We start from the raw sequence: 14778 nt of genomic DNA, 5'->3' as shown, positions 1-14778 counted from the left end.
CACCGATTCAGCTGAACCACTAGCTAACTTTTTCTGCAGCTAACTTTTTCTGCAGCTTGGTGAACCAGCTGATCCCATCACAGGCTGGTTCCATCCCCTGCCCTTCCCTTCCCAGCCACTCTTTGCCTGAGTATATGAAAAGCTTGTTCATATTACAAGAAGTGAATTTGTTTGTGTGCAATATCAGAGATCGATATCAATTACAGACAGATGGAAGCTACGGTGAGAAGTGCAGTGCAACCCCTGCAGGCTGGAAGATAAGGTCAACAGTATGTATACACTTATACTTATTATCTTGTAAACAATTGGCAAATCAAATAAATAAATAAAAATAAACAGTGAGGAAGGGGGACCAGTTCCATTCTTATTGTGCTCGGCTGAAGGGGACCTCAGGGGGGACATGGCAAGGCTCAGCCAACTTTCAGGACTGCCTCTCGACTTCCACAGGGCCTCCATGAGGGAGGCCCAAGAGAAATCCTCTGGTCCAGGCACAAAGTGCCCCAGTGCAGCGTTCTCCCCAATGGGCCCACCCACTTGCAAGCAGCACCCGCCTGGAGGTCTTGCAGAAGCTGAGAGGCGGGTGCAAAAGATGGCCGAGTCTTGATATTCTGTCCAAGGCAGACTGAGCCCTTCGACTGAATGTAGCAGCCATGGAGCTGGTTTCCCTCCCCCACCGTCAGCCTTACTTTCCAGCCCACGGGGCTCATGCTACTCTGCTCACTGTGGCTGCCCGCTCTCTGTAATTTTGATATTGCACACAAACAAATTCACTGCTTGTAATATGAACAAGCTTTTCATACACCCAGGCAGTGGTGGGATTCACCTGTGGAGGGCTGTATGCCCAGACTAGGCACTTCCTCTTGGGCCTCCTGCCTCACAGGGGGTGGCAGGAGGAGGAAGTGTGTGGCTGGGAAGGCTGCCTGCAGTTCTTGTAGCCAAAGCCGGGGTGTTTGCGAACCCACAAGTATGTATGAGGTCTTCCGCTTTGAGAAGAAAGTTGAACTAGAATAGGGGTTGCCAACCTCAGGGACCACCAAACTCATAATTTTAAATCCCATGGACCAGAGACCCTGGGAAAATCCAAAAAAAAGTCTGCAAGAAAATTCCCCACCCCATTTTCCTACCAATCGATCATTCTTTATTGGAATCGCAGGATACCGTCTCCAGCTTCGGTCTCAGGGGAGAGAGAGAGAAAGAGAGAGAGACTTTTGGCTTCATGCAAGGAAAGCAGCATAAGCAGCAGAAGTCTTTCTTTCTCTCCCCAAACTCTGCCAGAAATGAATGTTTGTGAGACTTGTCATGCTGATGCAGCCTTTTGAAGCAGGATATCCTTACAGGGTCCCAAAGACTCATTTCCGGCAGAGTTTGGGGGAGAGAAAGAAAGACTTTTGCTGCTTTCCTTGCATGCAGCCAAAAGCAGAAGAAGAAAGAAGCGGAAAGAACCAGCCCAGTGGCCAGGTGAGGCATGTGGGGTGAGTGGGGCAAGTTCCCCCCTCTGCCCTTTCCCCCCCTTCCCTCACTACCCTGTGTTTCCAAAAGGCAAGCAACACAAGCCTTGTGTTCCCGCAGGCCATGTGGGCGGCGCAGCCTTGTGTTCCTGTGCAGCCTGGATTAATTGCTTTGGGGGGGGGGGGAGTCTTTGGAGGTAACATTTCTCTGCGGACCACCAAAATTTTCTCATGGAACACCAGTGGTCCCCGGCCCACTGATTGGCAACCACTGAACTAGAAGACCTCCAGGGTACCTTCTAGCCTATGATTCTTAATTTGATTTGATTAATTTGATTAATTTGCTTAAATTGTGTCTATGTCTGTGTCTGTATGTGTGTGTGTGAAAGAGAGAGAGAGTGAGAGAGAGGGAGGGAGGAAGGGAGGGAGAGGGAGAGAGAGGTGGCTTCTTCGGAGTGCATTTTGGAGAAGTGTCAAGAGAAATGCTAAAATGGCAATCGCCTTGGGATTAAATTCCATATTAAATTGGGTCTTCAGGGTAAGGAGACATGAAGAACATTCAACTGCAGGTTTCTAAAAATCTATTAAAATGAATGTCTAGACGCAGCTCGTTAACTCATTAGTCCAGAGGGAGCAAAACAGTTAGGGTCCCAATGGGGGGTCTTAGTGTATTTAGCTCAGGAATAACAGAATAACAGAGTTGAAAGGGACTTTGGAGGTCTTCAGTCCAACCCCCTGCTCAGGCAGGAAAACTGAGGATGCCAAAATCTGAGTGGAGGGCCTGGGAAATGTGTCAGAAAAGCAGAATAATACTTAGAAAGGACCTTGGGGGGGGGGGGAGACCTTATACCATTTCAGAGACTGTCCAGGCTTTTCTTAAAAATCTCCAGTGATCAAGCACCCAGAACAAACAGTTCCACAGGTTAATTGTTCTTACTGTCAGGAAGTCTCTCCTTAGTTTTAGGTTGCTTCTCTCTTTGTTCAGTTTCCATGTATTGCTTCTTATTTTGCCTTCTGCTGCTTTGGAAAATACATTGCCCCCCCTCTTTTTTTTTTTTTGTGGCAGCCCCTCAAAAGTCTGTTTTGTAACCTGCCTGTCACATTCTTGGACAAAGTATATGAGTCATTTCCTCCTTTCAATGGTCCATGAAAGTACATCTATAGTATGTAGATGCACATAATAAAGTCAAAAAAGCTGAACATTTTTACAGAACTATAGATACGTTGAGGCCTTTGAGGTGAGCGGCCAGGATGTGAGGTGAGGCATGACAAGGAGTAGCTGGGTGGGGAGGGGTGAGGCATGGTGAGGAGTGGCCCGGACGAGGCAAGGCACCCCTCAATGTGAATGACTTCGAGTTGGCCACGCTTACCCAGTCACATGACCACCCAGCCTCACCCACCCAGTTGATCATTAGGGCAGATAACCGGTTGTTAAATTATTTGAATCCCACCACTGGGTGGGATCCTGCAACAATACCTTTAACATCACCAAACATCAACACCTGTCTACCCCAGGTCTTAGGGAAGGACTCCACAAAGGACAAAATGCCAAATCCAGTCTAAACAACTGGCCGACTGTGTGAGGGAACAATAAGGGTGGCACTCTTATAAACCATAACATGAGATGAAATTTACAGAAACTGTCAGCCTTCCAGAAATTTTCCTGACATCTTTTGCTGCTTGACTCTTTCCGGCTTCCATGGAAATGGGGGGAGGGGTAATTTGGTATTGAGGAGGGGAAGGGTGCTAGAGGCGAAGATGTGTGAATTGAAAAGAATGGGACACTTTCCTTCTTACTGCACAACTGCACCCACTTATCTTTTCTAGGCCAAGGTCAATCGTCTTGGTATACCAGATGTGTGAGACACCACCTGAAGATGTACCTCACATGACATTATACACACTTCAGATTAGATGTCCACTTTGAACTCCTGGGGGAGGGAACTTGGGATAACTTTCAATATGTAATTTCTCTGCCTATTTGCCTCAGAACTTGCTTTCCTTTTGTTGCTATCATTTCAAATCCAGTAAAAGTACTTTTCTCTAATTTAATGGAGTCTAAGGTTTTCTTTCTTGGATTCTGAACGGACCCACAGCTGGCAGAAACACATACCAAATGAGTTTTTACCTGATCACATTGTATGCTGGAGCAACAAGGGCTAGCAGCTGCAGGACTACTGGAAGAAATTGTTTGCCTATCCCAAATATAGAAAGACTGAAAATGAAGAAAAAGTGATCTGTTATTACCAGTTGAACACCATTGGCACTGAAAAATTCACTATCAGTCAATTGCAAAAGGCAACTTCACTAAAAACAACTTACATCCTGAGATGATACCTTGAACCTCATCAAACACCCACATCTGCCTATCCCAGCTCCTTTGCAAGGACGCGATAGGTGGATAAAGATACCAAATTAGATCTAAATACCTTGCTGACTGTGCAACAAACTGTAATTTATTAAACTTGTATGTTACACAACTATGACACTAGGCAGCTCATTAGGATAAAACAATAAGATAAGAAATCACAACAAAATCACAACAAAACCTCTGGAGGCTCCCTGGAAGCCAGACACAGGCCCATTTCCAGCCTTCCCAAACTTCTGGGAGGCATGTTTTTCACCCTCTCCGAACCTCTGTGCATGCCCTGCACTTACCTGCATCCAAAACGGGCTGCGTGAGGGACTCCTGGGAGGGGAGGGGTGGGTGGGGCCAGGTAGGAGTGGGATTTGGGGATTCTCCGAACTGCACAGAATCTTAGCTAGGGGCTCTCCCAAACCCCTGAGACCCCCCAGCAGCCCACCCATTGGCAGGAAGTTCTGAAGAATGCACCCAGAGAGGCACTATCAATAGGACCCTTGGCCTGTATGAGCTGACAAGAAATCTCTGACTTGAGAGAAACATTACAATAGAGGAATTTCTGCCCAGCAGAAAATGCCTTGTGTTAGGAATATAAATCACCTAACAGGTATTTGGGTTGGAAATATATAAACCAGGATAGACATTTTAATACTGTATCTTTAAAAGAGTCCTGGAGGTATAATTGGGTGTGGTTTCTCAAACGGCCATAAGATGGAGCCAGAAACCTGGGTTGTTTAGTCTTAGTCTTAGTCTCAGAAGAAGTCTCAGTGAGTCTCTGTTTTCCTTCTGTTGGAGAGTTTTGCCGTTCCTTCTAATTGACTGATATTCCTGGATTTGATGTAAGTCTGATACTGAACTGTTTTTGACACTGGACTTTAATATTTGGATTATCCCTCGACTGAAAACTGACTGATTTTACCTGTGAATGACTTTGGACTGCTTATTTTGAACTTTGCTTAAACCTTTATTGAAAGTAAAACCCTACATTTACTGTACAGTGTATCTGTGTGCTGTGTGTGTATTATTCAACACTTCTCTCACTACGTCTCCCTGTATGTGCTCATTCTCCTAATGGGGAATTATCTCAACACCTTGCATACTTACTAAAGCCACATTTTATTTATTTATTTATGCATATGCAGAATCATGCAATCACTGATACATAACACTGATAAAATACATTATACACACAAATATAAATATAAGTTTAAATAGAGCATTAGCATACAAGTGTATGTAAACTGAGGCACAGATACTCCAAGAAAAATGGTTGCTTTGTTGTGATCTCACAAAAGAGAAATAACTTTCCAAACCGACTGATATTGGGAGATCAGAGAGACCATGTTGCAAACCATGAATATTGCACAAGTAGAAATAACTACCATATTTTTCAGTGTATAAGATGCTCCAAAGTATAAGACGCACCTAGCTTTTGGAGAGGAAAAAACAAAAACTGCCTCTGCCTCCCAGAAATTTGCCTCCTTGCAGCAAATAGCCTGGTCAGCTTCAGCACAGCCTGATTAGCACAAGCAGCTGGTTGTTGATAGGATTGGCCTCCTGATGATCAGCTGTTTCAGGCTGCAGGGATTGCCATCACCTATTGCTGTCTTTGTGCCCCCCATTTTCTGTCTGTTCTGATCCCCGCTGCCTGGAACGGGCTGAAAATAGGGAACATGGATGCCAAAAATGGGATGTGGAAGCTAAAAATGGGGTGCACAGAGGCGGCAATAGGCAACGGCAATCCCTGTAGCCTGAAACAGCTGATCGTCGGGAGGCAGATCCAATCAACAATCAGCTGTTTGTGCTAATCAGGTTGTGCTGAAGCTGAGCCAGGCTGTTTGCTGTTTGCTGCAAGGAGGCAAATTGCTGGGAGGCAGAGCCTGAAGGGTGGAAGTTTGAATTTAAGTACTGTATTTTTCACTGTATAAGACGCACAGACATTTCCACCCGGTACTTAAATTCAAACTTGCAATGTTTATTGTATGTATCTCTCTTCTCTCTCTTGTGCCATTTGCAAAGTTTTGAGAATCCCATGTCAGATTCTGCAATGCTGCAAGTAAGGAGTGTGTGCCAAAGACCCAGGATTGAGTAGGAATCACCTATTTCATACACAACCCTGAAAAGAGAAGTTTTGTCATGAAAGTAAACTAGCAAAATAGCTGAAAAATAAGGTTGAGTGAGCAAAATTGGAGACATTTTTGGAGAAACTCATTTTTATATCTTGACCCTTAAAATTGGAGTTTTGGATAATTTAATTTGAACTCTGATGGACAGCATTACAGGAAAAATAAGTTGAGTTATTTTCAACCCTCAACATATAAATATCACCAAAATTATGAAAAACCAGATGCAGAAATTACAGCATTAGTATACAAATAGTTTTGCATTTGCTTATGCTTAAGTTTGATTAGTTCTTCCAAATTTCTTATCAGTCCTTACCTATTGGTCCAAGGTCTTCACAGTTGTTGAGCAGAAGATTAATATCTCATATTATTGATGGATGGAGCAATCAATGATGGTCAAAGCAAAAGAAGCTGCAGAGAAAATGTGATGTGTTTTAAGTCCTGTTCAGGCTAATTGTACTTCAACAAATGAAGAATAGTAGGCTCCACCTGTACTGCACTTTGCTAATCATGTCCAAAATTTGACATATCAAAAACAAATGGTCACATGCATTGTTTGATAATCCATCATATTTAATGTTGGAGTAGCTAAGACGGATAAGCAGATCTTTGCAGATTTTGCATATCTGTTCCAGGACAGGAAAGCAGATGTTGCTTTCTCATGCAAGTCACATGCAAGTAGACATTGTGTGAACATCAAGTGATAAGAGGGTCTGATTCTTGTCTTTGCACAATAATCATCAACTGTGACTGTATATATATGGTATATATATATATATATAGTATATATATATATATATATATATATATATATATATATAAATAAAGCACGAAGCCAGCACCAAATTCAAACTGAAATGGTTACCAAAACCTGACACACACGATTAAGAAAAAAACAATTGAGCACATCTGGGACATCATGTCTCGCTCCATCCACCAATGCCACGTTGCACCACAGACTGTCCAGGAGTTGGGGGATGCTTTAGTCCAGGTGTGGGAGGAGATCCCTCAGGAGACCATCTGCCACCTCATCAGGAGCATGCCCAGGCATTGTAGGGAGGTCATACAGGCACGTGGAGGCCACACACACGACTGAGCCCCATTTTGACTTGTTTTAAGGACATTACATCAAAATTGGATCAGCCTGTAGTGTTTTTTTTTTAACTTTAATTTTGAGTGTAACTCCAAATCCAGACCTCCATGGGTTGCTAAATTTGATTTCCATTGATAATTTTTTTGTGAGTTTGTTGTCAGCATATTCAACTATGTAATGAACAACGTATTTAATAAGAATATTTCATTCATTCAGATCTAGGATGTCTTATTTTTGTGTTGCCTTTATTTTTTTGAGCTGTGTATATGTATATATATATATATATATAATATATATATATATATATATATATGTATATATATATATATATATTTGAAATTTGGCATTTATGTTCCTCTCGGCTTCTAGGTGCTCACTAAGAAAGGATTTTTCCAAATGACTATCAGAGCATTAGTATTTCGTATATTATTATTAACATGCTCTGATGCTAATGAGTTCTACTCCTCCTCCCCACTTGAAAAGAAATCTGTTCCAAATGCAAAATACAAGCAGAGGAGAGGAGTTTCAGTTTCAGTTTTAGTTTCACAGCAGAAACTAGCTTTAGTACAGAAGAGTTGAGCTAAGCCACGGCCAGGCTCCTTGCTGTCTCCTTCTTGCTCACACAGCAAATACTGCTTCACTTTCCAAACAGCCCTCTCACACACTGACAGGATGTTAGCCAGATGAATACTGAAGGATGATGGTTGACAGAGGCAGAATTTTCCCCCCCTTATTTTCCTCCCAAAAAAACTAAGCCCAATCACATAGGTTTGTAGCGAAGCACCAGTATCGAGCTAATTGTTTTATATTTCAGTGGGACTAGTCTCCCTATCTGAGAAGTTTTATGATGAACATGTGCTTATAAACTTGTTCTGACCAAGGCTTCCCGAGATCATTATTAAGCACATGCTTAGTTAAAACAACTCTTGTTTTATTTCAATGCTGGGAATTATTTTCATTCCCAGCCAGTAATGAGTCCCAAACAGTCCCTTCGAGATAAGCACCCACCTTTCTTTCCTTTGAATTGCTGCCAACAACTAGAGTGCCAAATGAACTATAAAAAAGCCAACCGAAGTACAAAGTCAACAAAGAGCTTCAAGGATTGATCTGAACACCGAAAAACCAAACGAAATAAAAAGAGCTTCAAGAATGAATCTGAACTGAACGAATGACTTTGTGTCCTGTAAAGGTTTTGTCACCTTTGCCTGTCCTTTATACCTTATGGGAGGGGCAATCACCTCCAAGCCTTACTCCGGAATCAGCCCTTTTGTCTCAGCTGCTCTTGCCTTCTAGCAGCTCTGCGCACACGCGGACTGGGAACAGGCTCCCGTTGTTCCTCTGCCTTGCTGCTGCCAGACTCTGGAGCATCTGGAGGCAGCAGCCCACTCCCAGATGGTCCTGGCCCCATCTCTGCATCAGATGCAGGACCCTTGTCCAAGTCCTCTCCAGACTCCCAGACTTGTTCCCGTTCTTCCCCACTGTCCGATTCCGCTGCCATCTGCACAGGCTGCTGGCGAACCACAACAAAACATCACATCATCCTTGACCTATGACCATTCATTCAGGTACCATTTAAAGTTATGACCGTGTTATTATAACCCATCTTTGAAGTTCTAGCCATGGCAGCATTCCCCGTGGTTCACAGGAGGGCTCTCTTCAGGGGTGGGATTCAAATTTTTTAACAACCGGTTCTGTAGGCATGGCTTAGTTGGTGGACATGGCTTGGTGGTCATGTTATTGGCTGGGTGTGGCCAACTCAATATCACTCACATCAAGGCATGCATCTCCTCGCCTGGCATCTCATGACTGTGGGGATGCTGCAACAGTCGTAAGTGTGAAAAATGGTCATAAGTCACTTTTTTCAGTGCCATTGTAACTTTAAATGGTCACTCCACAAAAGCAAAGTACCAGCAAAGGAGGGGAAAAAAACTCCAGAGCAGTTCCTGAGACAGGAAGTCTAGTCCTGCCAAGAATGTAATAAGGGTTAACGGAGAGGCAGTTTCTGTAAGCAACACCAGAATATTTCCTTCCTGCCTTCCTTACAGGATTAGGCCAGTAATTTCTTCTAACAACCGGTTCTCCGAACTGCTTAGAATGTTAACAACTGGTCCTAGCGAATAGGTGCGAACTGATAGAATCCCATCCCTGGCTCTCTTGGTGCTAGCAACCTGTTTGCACTTATAATGCAATCCCCATTTTTAAACTTTCCTCCCAGTTTGCCCGGGTCAGTTTCTCCCAACCCCTAGCCTGTCTGCACTTGTGCCATCCCAGTTCCTGGGACCTCTCTGATCAACTTCCTTGACCTTCCTTGACCTTCCCTTATGAACTCCCACATTGCTTTTTCTCCCTTGCTCATCCTCCTCAACCCTATCACACTCCTCACTTGCTCTACTGGCAGCAGTTCACTTTCTCTCCTAAGGCCCTGGGACATGCAACTTCCTACCAAGTTTCCCACTGACTTTGATTAAGGAGGCGGTGCAAGATATTGGCTTAAGTTGGCTTAACCTAATGACGGTGAGGTTGTATTAATGGCAAACTTTGGAGAGAAAATTCTTGCTTCCCCCATTTTTCCTCAGTCTTCTGTCAATTCTGAAGCTGACCTGACTGAGGCCATTTTGAGGCTTCAGTGTTGCCACATGGAGCTGAGGGATAGGTAACTTTTGGTGATGTAAACCAGCAATGAGATGGCTTAAGCTAAGCTTAACATAATGACTGCAGGATTGTGTTAATGGCAAACTTTGGAAGGAAAATTCTTGCTTCTCACATCTTTCCTCAATCGTCAAGATGAATCTTGATAACATTTTTTTGAGGCAAACAAAACTTTGTCATACTTTATTTCTGTAGCAATAATTTTATACTCATAGGAGATATCCAGAATTAAAGAAAAGCTGAAATTTTCTATTTACAGAGGGTTTGAAACTGTGTTTGTACATTTTTATCTGCTTTCAGAAGCTTCAACTTCCCTGAAGATTCTTTGAAAAACAACCTTGATGCTCTCTCTAAATTGAGCGTGTTTCTTTCTCCCAACCAGAAAATAGATCATGGGGTTAACACTGCTGTTTAGAGAAGCACTCGGACATAAGAAGAAATTCAGTTCAGCAACATCAAAAAATTTCTTCTTCTTAAGAAAATGAGTAATGAACACATAGATGTATAAAGGAACAGTAAGAATAAGGAAACAGAGAAGGGTAATTAAGATCATCACTAAAAGTCTTCCACGTTTGATCTGTTTGGATTTAAGACATATTTTGAAGAATAGGATCACAGTAGAGGTTGTGATCAATGGAAGGCAAAGCACAGCACTCACAACCAAATGGAGATTCCAAAATAAATATTGCATAATGTAATGTATTCCAATTAGGATGGAAGAGAAGATCCAGAGGAAGATACAGACCACAGAGGACAAATATTTTGGCCGGGAACAGTGATGCCAGATTGGGAAGAGGACAGCCACACACCGGTCAATGCTGATGGCTGTCAGAAGAAATAGACCATTGATATACATAATGTTGGCGAGAGAAAAGACGATGGCCCAGGGAATTACTCCACGTATAACATGTATATATAAATTTGTGCAATATATGGCCATAGATATAAGGAACCCAAAGTCGGCAATAGCTAAATTAAGAATCAACACTGTGAAAGGGTTTCTCTTAATTTGGAATCCAAGTAGCCAGATAACAATTCCATTTAATGGGACTCCAATACAGCAGATGATGAATGTGACCAAGAAAATGATGCTTCTAGAATAGTTGGATATAATTTGGTATTCATTGAAAACATTAGTGGTATTATAGTCCAAATCCTCTGCTGTAGCATTCATGTTTGCCAGGCTGAAATTCATCAAGAGACTTTTATAATGCTCCAATAATCTCTTCTTTTAGAACGGAAGCTCCTGTTTGAAGAAAAAACAGGAGATTGGATTAAATAATTCTTCAAAAATCATCATATCTTCACATCTAGCTTCTTTGTGTACAGACTGAGCTGACATTTTGATCTCTAATAATAATAATAATAATAATAATAATAATAATAATAATAATAATAATAATAATAGTAAGTGCCTTGAATGCAATTCTAACACAACTGGAGCAGCACGTCAACACCATCGGCATTGACAAATTTACTGCCAGTCAATTGCAAAAGGAAACTTTACTTAGAACAGTTTACAACCTGCAATGATACTTCTAACACCATCAGCAATCAATATCTGGTGATCCCAAATTCTTGGCAAGAACTCAATAGGTGGATAAGATGCCAAATCCAGTCTTAATATCTGGTTGACTGTGTGACAAAACAGAATAGAAAAACCAAAAGAACACACATAGACTGGGTGAAACCAGGCTTAATAGCAGTAACTGTGACAAGGATCATGGAGTCTTAGTGAACAACCAGTTAAATATAAACCAGCAGTGTGCAGCAGCAGCCAAAAAAGCCAACACTTTTTTTTTTTGCATTAAGTTGCATTAACAGAGGGATACCAATCAAGAATAAGTAAGGTACTAATACCACTCTATAAAGCCTTAGTAAAACCACATCTTGGGTACTGCACCCAGTTTTGGTCACCACACTATTAAAAAGATGTTGAGACTCAAGAAAAAGTACAGAGAAGAGCAACCAGGATGATTAGGGGACTGGAAGCTAAAACATGAAGAATGGTTACAGGAACTGGGCATGGCTAGTCTAGTGAAGAGAAGGACCAGGGGAGACTTGACAGCAGTCTTTCTAATATTTGAGGGGCTGCCACAGAGAGGAAGGGGTCAAGCTATTTTCCAAGGCAACAGAAGTCCAGACAAGGAACAATGGATGGAAACTGATCATGGTGAGATTCAACCTAGAACTAAGGAGAAATTTTCTGATAGTGAGAACAATCTACCATTGGAACAGCTTGCATTTGGAAGTTATGGGAGCTTCATCCCTGGAGGCTTTCAAGAAGAGACTGAACTGCCATCTGTCAGAAATGGTGTAGGGTCTCCTGGTTAGATGGGGGGTTGGGCTAGATGACTTACAAGGTCCGTTCCAACTCTGCTTATCTGTTTAAATATAATTGTGTGTTCTGGCCTACTGTACAACCCCATTGCTCCAGCTACTAAATTTAAATATCTATAAATATAGGGGACTGGAGGACCAGGAGAACAGAGAAGAGGCATGGAAAGAAAAGCTTTACATGGCCTGTACATTTAAAAAAAGTAGGCAAAGTAGATAATAACAAGACCTGGCAATGGCTAAGAGCAGGAAAGTTGAAGAAAGAGACAGAGGGGCTAATTCTGGCTGCACAAGATCAAGCCTTCAGAATAAATGCATACAAATAGCAATAACACTTAAATCTTATATACTGCTTCATAGTGCTTTGCAGTCCTCTCTAAGCAGTTTACAGAGTCAGCATAAATTCAATCCAATTGCTTAAATTCAAACTGGCAAAGTTTATTGCTTCCCTCTTCTTTCTCTCATGCAGCACTGGAGAGTTTTCAGATTCCCATCTTAGACTCTGCAATCCTGCCAGTAAAGACTGAGGGATTGATCTATTCCATACACAACCACAAAGGGAGAACTTTTGTCATGAAAATAAAGTAGCAAAGTAGTAAAAAAAATAAGTGGGTGAGCTAAAAGTAGGCATTTTGGAGCAACTTTACACCAGAAAATTGGGTTTTGGAGTAATTTAATTGCTTATGAGATATTTGCACTGGTTTGCTTTGATGGACAAACCAGTGCAAAAAAAATAAATAACGTTAAAATCCTGGAGACTAAAACATATAAAATTATGGGTATAGCTACAGGATTTGGGTATAGCTAGTCTAGGACTTGGTGGCGCAGTAGCTAAGATGCTGAGCTTGTCGATCGGAAAGGTGGGCAGTTTGGTGGTTCAAATTCCTAGCACCTTGTAATGGAGTGAGCTCCTGTTACTTGTCCCAGCTTCTGAAAGCATGGAAGTAGAAAAATAGGTACCACTTTAGTGGGAAGGTAACAGCGTTCTGTGTGCCTTCAGCATTTAGTCATGCCGGCCACATGACCACAGACAGACACATCTTCGGACAGCGGTGGCTCTTTGGCTTTGTAACAGAGATGAACACCACCCCCTAGAGAAGGAAATGACTAGCACGTATGTGTGAGAGGAACCTTTACATTTAGTCTAGAGAAAAGAAGGACTAGGGGTTACATGACAGAAGTGTTCCAATATCTAAGAAGCTGCCAATAAGAAAGAGTCAGTCTATTCTGCAAAGCACCAGAAGGCAAGACAAGAGTAAGGGGTTGAAAATAACTAAGGAGAGAAGCAACATAGAATTAAGGAGAATTTTTCCTAATGGTGAGAACAATAAACCAATGGAACGGCTTGCCTTCAGAAGTTGTGGGTGCTCCATCACTGTAGGTTTTAAAGAGGAGACTGGACAGCTACTTGTCTGGAATGGTATAGGCTGGGATCTCCTGCTTGAGCAAGGGGTTGGATTGGAAGACCTCCAGGGTCCCTTCTAGCTCTATTCTGAATTGAACTGACAGCATTACAGGAAAAAAGTCATTGAGTTTTAGGTAACTATCAATATAAATGTCACAAAAAATATTTTGATATGAAAAATTAGGTGCACAAATTGCTAGTTCAGTGGTTTTTGCATTTTCTTATTCTTAAATTAGATTAGTTATTCTAAACTTCTGGTCTATTCTTACCCGTAAGTCCAAAGTTCTTGAGAAGAAGATTAATATCTCATGTTATTGATGGATGGAAGGACGGATGATGGCTAAAGCAGAAGAAGCTGCTGAGAAAATGTGATGTGTTTTAAATCCTGTTCAGGCTAATTGTAGTTTAGCAGATGAAGAACAGTAGGCTCCACCCAATGTAGTAACACATTGCTAATTATGTCCAAAATTTGACACATCAAAGAGAAACTGTTCCATGTGTTTTTTGATAATTCATAGTATTTAATGTTGGAGTAGCTAACATTGATAAGCAGATCTTTGCAGATTTTGCATATCTGATCTAGGACAGGAAAGCAGATGTTGCTTTCTCATGCAAGTCATGTCCAACTAGACATTGTGTGAACATCAAGTGATAAGAGGGTCTGATTGTTGTCTTTGTACGATAATAATAAACAGTGACAGTAGAAAGAGACTCCCCACAAATGCAGGCAACTGGAAAGAAAAGAGAAATTCTTTTTTATTTCATTTCAACTGGTCCCCTCATCTGAGAGGTTTTATGGTGAACATCTGCTCATAAATTCTCTCATCTTCATGCTAAACATAATACAATTTCCCCTTTCTTTATAGCCTTCCTATACTCTGGTCCATGAAGACCAAGGTGCTAATTTAAGGGTCTGTATTTATTGGGACATAAGGGAAAGTCTGCTTCTTTGAGATGAAAATAATTCTTCATTCCTGACTAGCACATGAATTCTTACCTGGTCTCAGTCTCTTCTCAAAAATTTCTGTTTTTCCCCAAGGCTTCTAGTGATAACATTCTTATGGTTTCATTTTTTTACAATGTAAATCACCTTGTTATTCTTTTTTTAAAATAAATTTTATTGAATAAACATTAAAAACAATTGAACACAGTGCAATTTTCTTGGCCATCATTTTGGCCATACAAGCCATTTTGGCCATAGTATAGAGATACACATAACAGTTAATTTCCTTTTTCCCTTATGTTATTAGTATAGTGCTAACTGCATAATATCTCTATTTACATTTATCTACATTTATATATAATTATATACATATTTGCAACCATCTTTTATACTCATGCATTCGTGTTATCTCATATTT

General features: G+C 41.4%; 1 protein-coding gene across 3 annotated transcripts; it reads right to left on the bottom strand.

Annotated features, from left to right (window-relative positions):
- Positions 1-9870: 9870 nt before the first annotated feature.
- On the bottom strand, positions 9871-13968 carry LOC148131561 (mas-related G protein-coupled receptor member H-like). Of its 3 annotated transcripts, none has more exons than XM_087962223.1 (2): positions 13687-13968; positions 9871-10921 (listed from the first exon to the last, which is right to left on the bottom strand). In XM_087962223.1, the coding sequence occupies exon 2, from the start codon at positions 10868-10870 to the stop codon at positions 9962-9964; it is 909 nt and encodes a 302-aa protein (XP_087818349.1). In that variant the 5' UTR covers positions 10871-10921; positions 13687-13968; the 3' UTR covers positions 9871-9961. The 3 variants fall into 3 exon arrangements, 1 of the variants encoding a protein (XP_087818349.1); XR_015749059.1 differs by lacking the exon at positions 9871-10921 and adding an exon at positions 13139-13514; XR_015749060.1 differs by lacking the exon at positions 9871-10921 and adding an exon at positions 13139-13504.
- Between the last annotated feature and the right edge of the window lie 810 nt (positions 13969-14778).

This window comes from Notechis scutatus, chromosome 3 (assembly GCF_049901735.1).
Source record: "Notechis scutatus isolate UNSWTSFEM ecotype Mainland chromosome 3, rNotScu1.2, whole genome shotgun sequence".
Lineage (NCBI taxonomy): Eukaryota > Metazoa > Chordata > Lepidosauria > Squamata > Elapidae > Notechis > Notechis scutatus.
The sequence above is the reverse complement of the archived record's forward strand: the minus strand, read 5'-3'. Positions and strand labels throughout refer to the sequence as shown.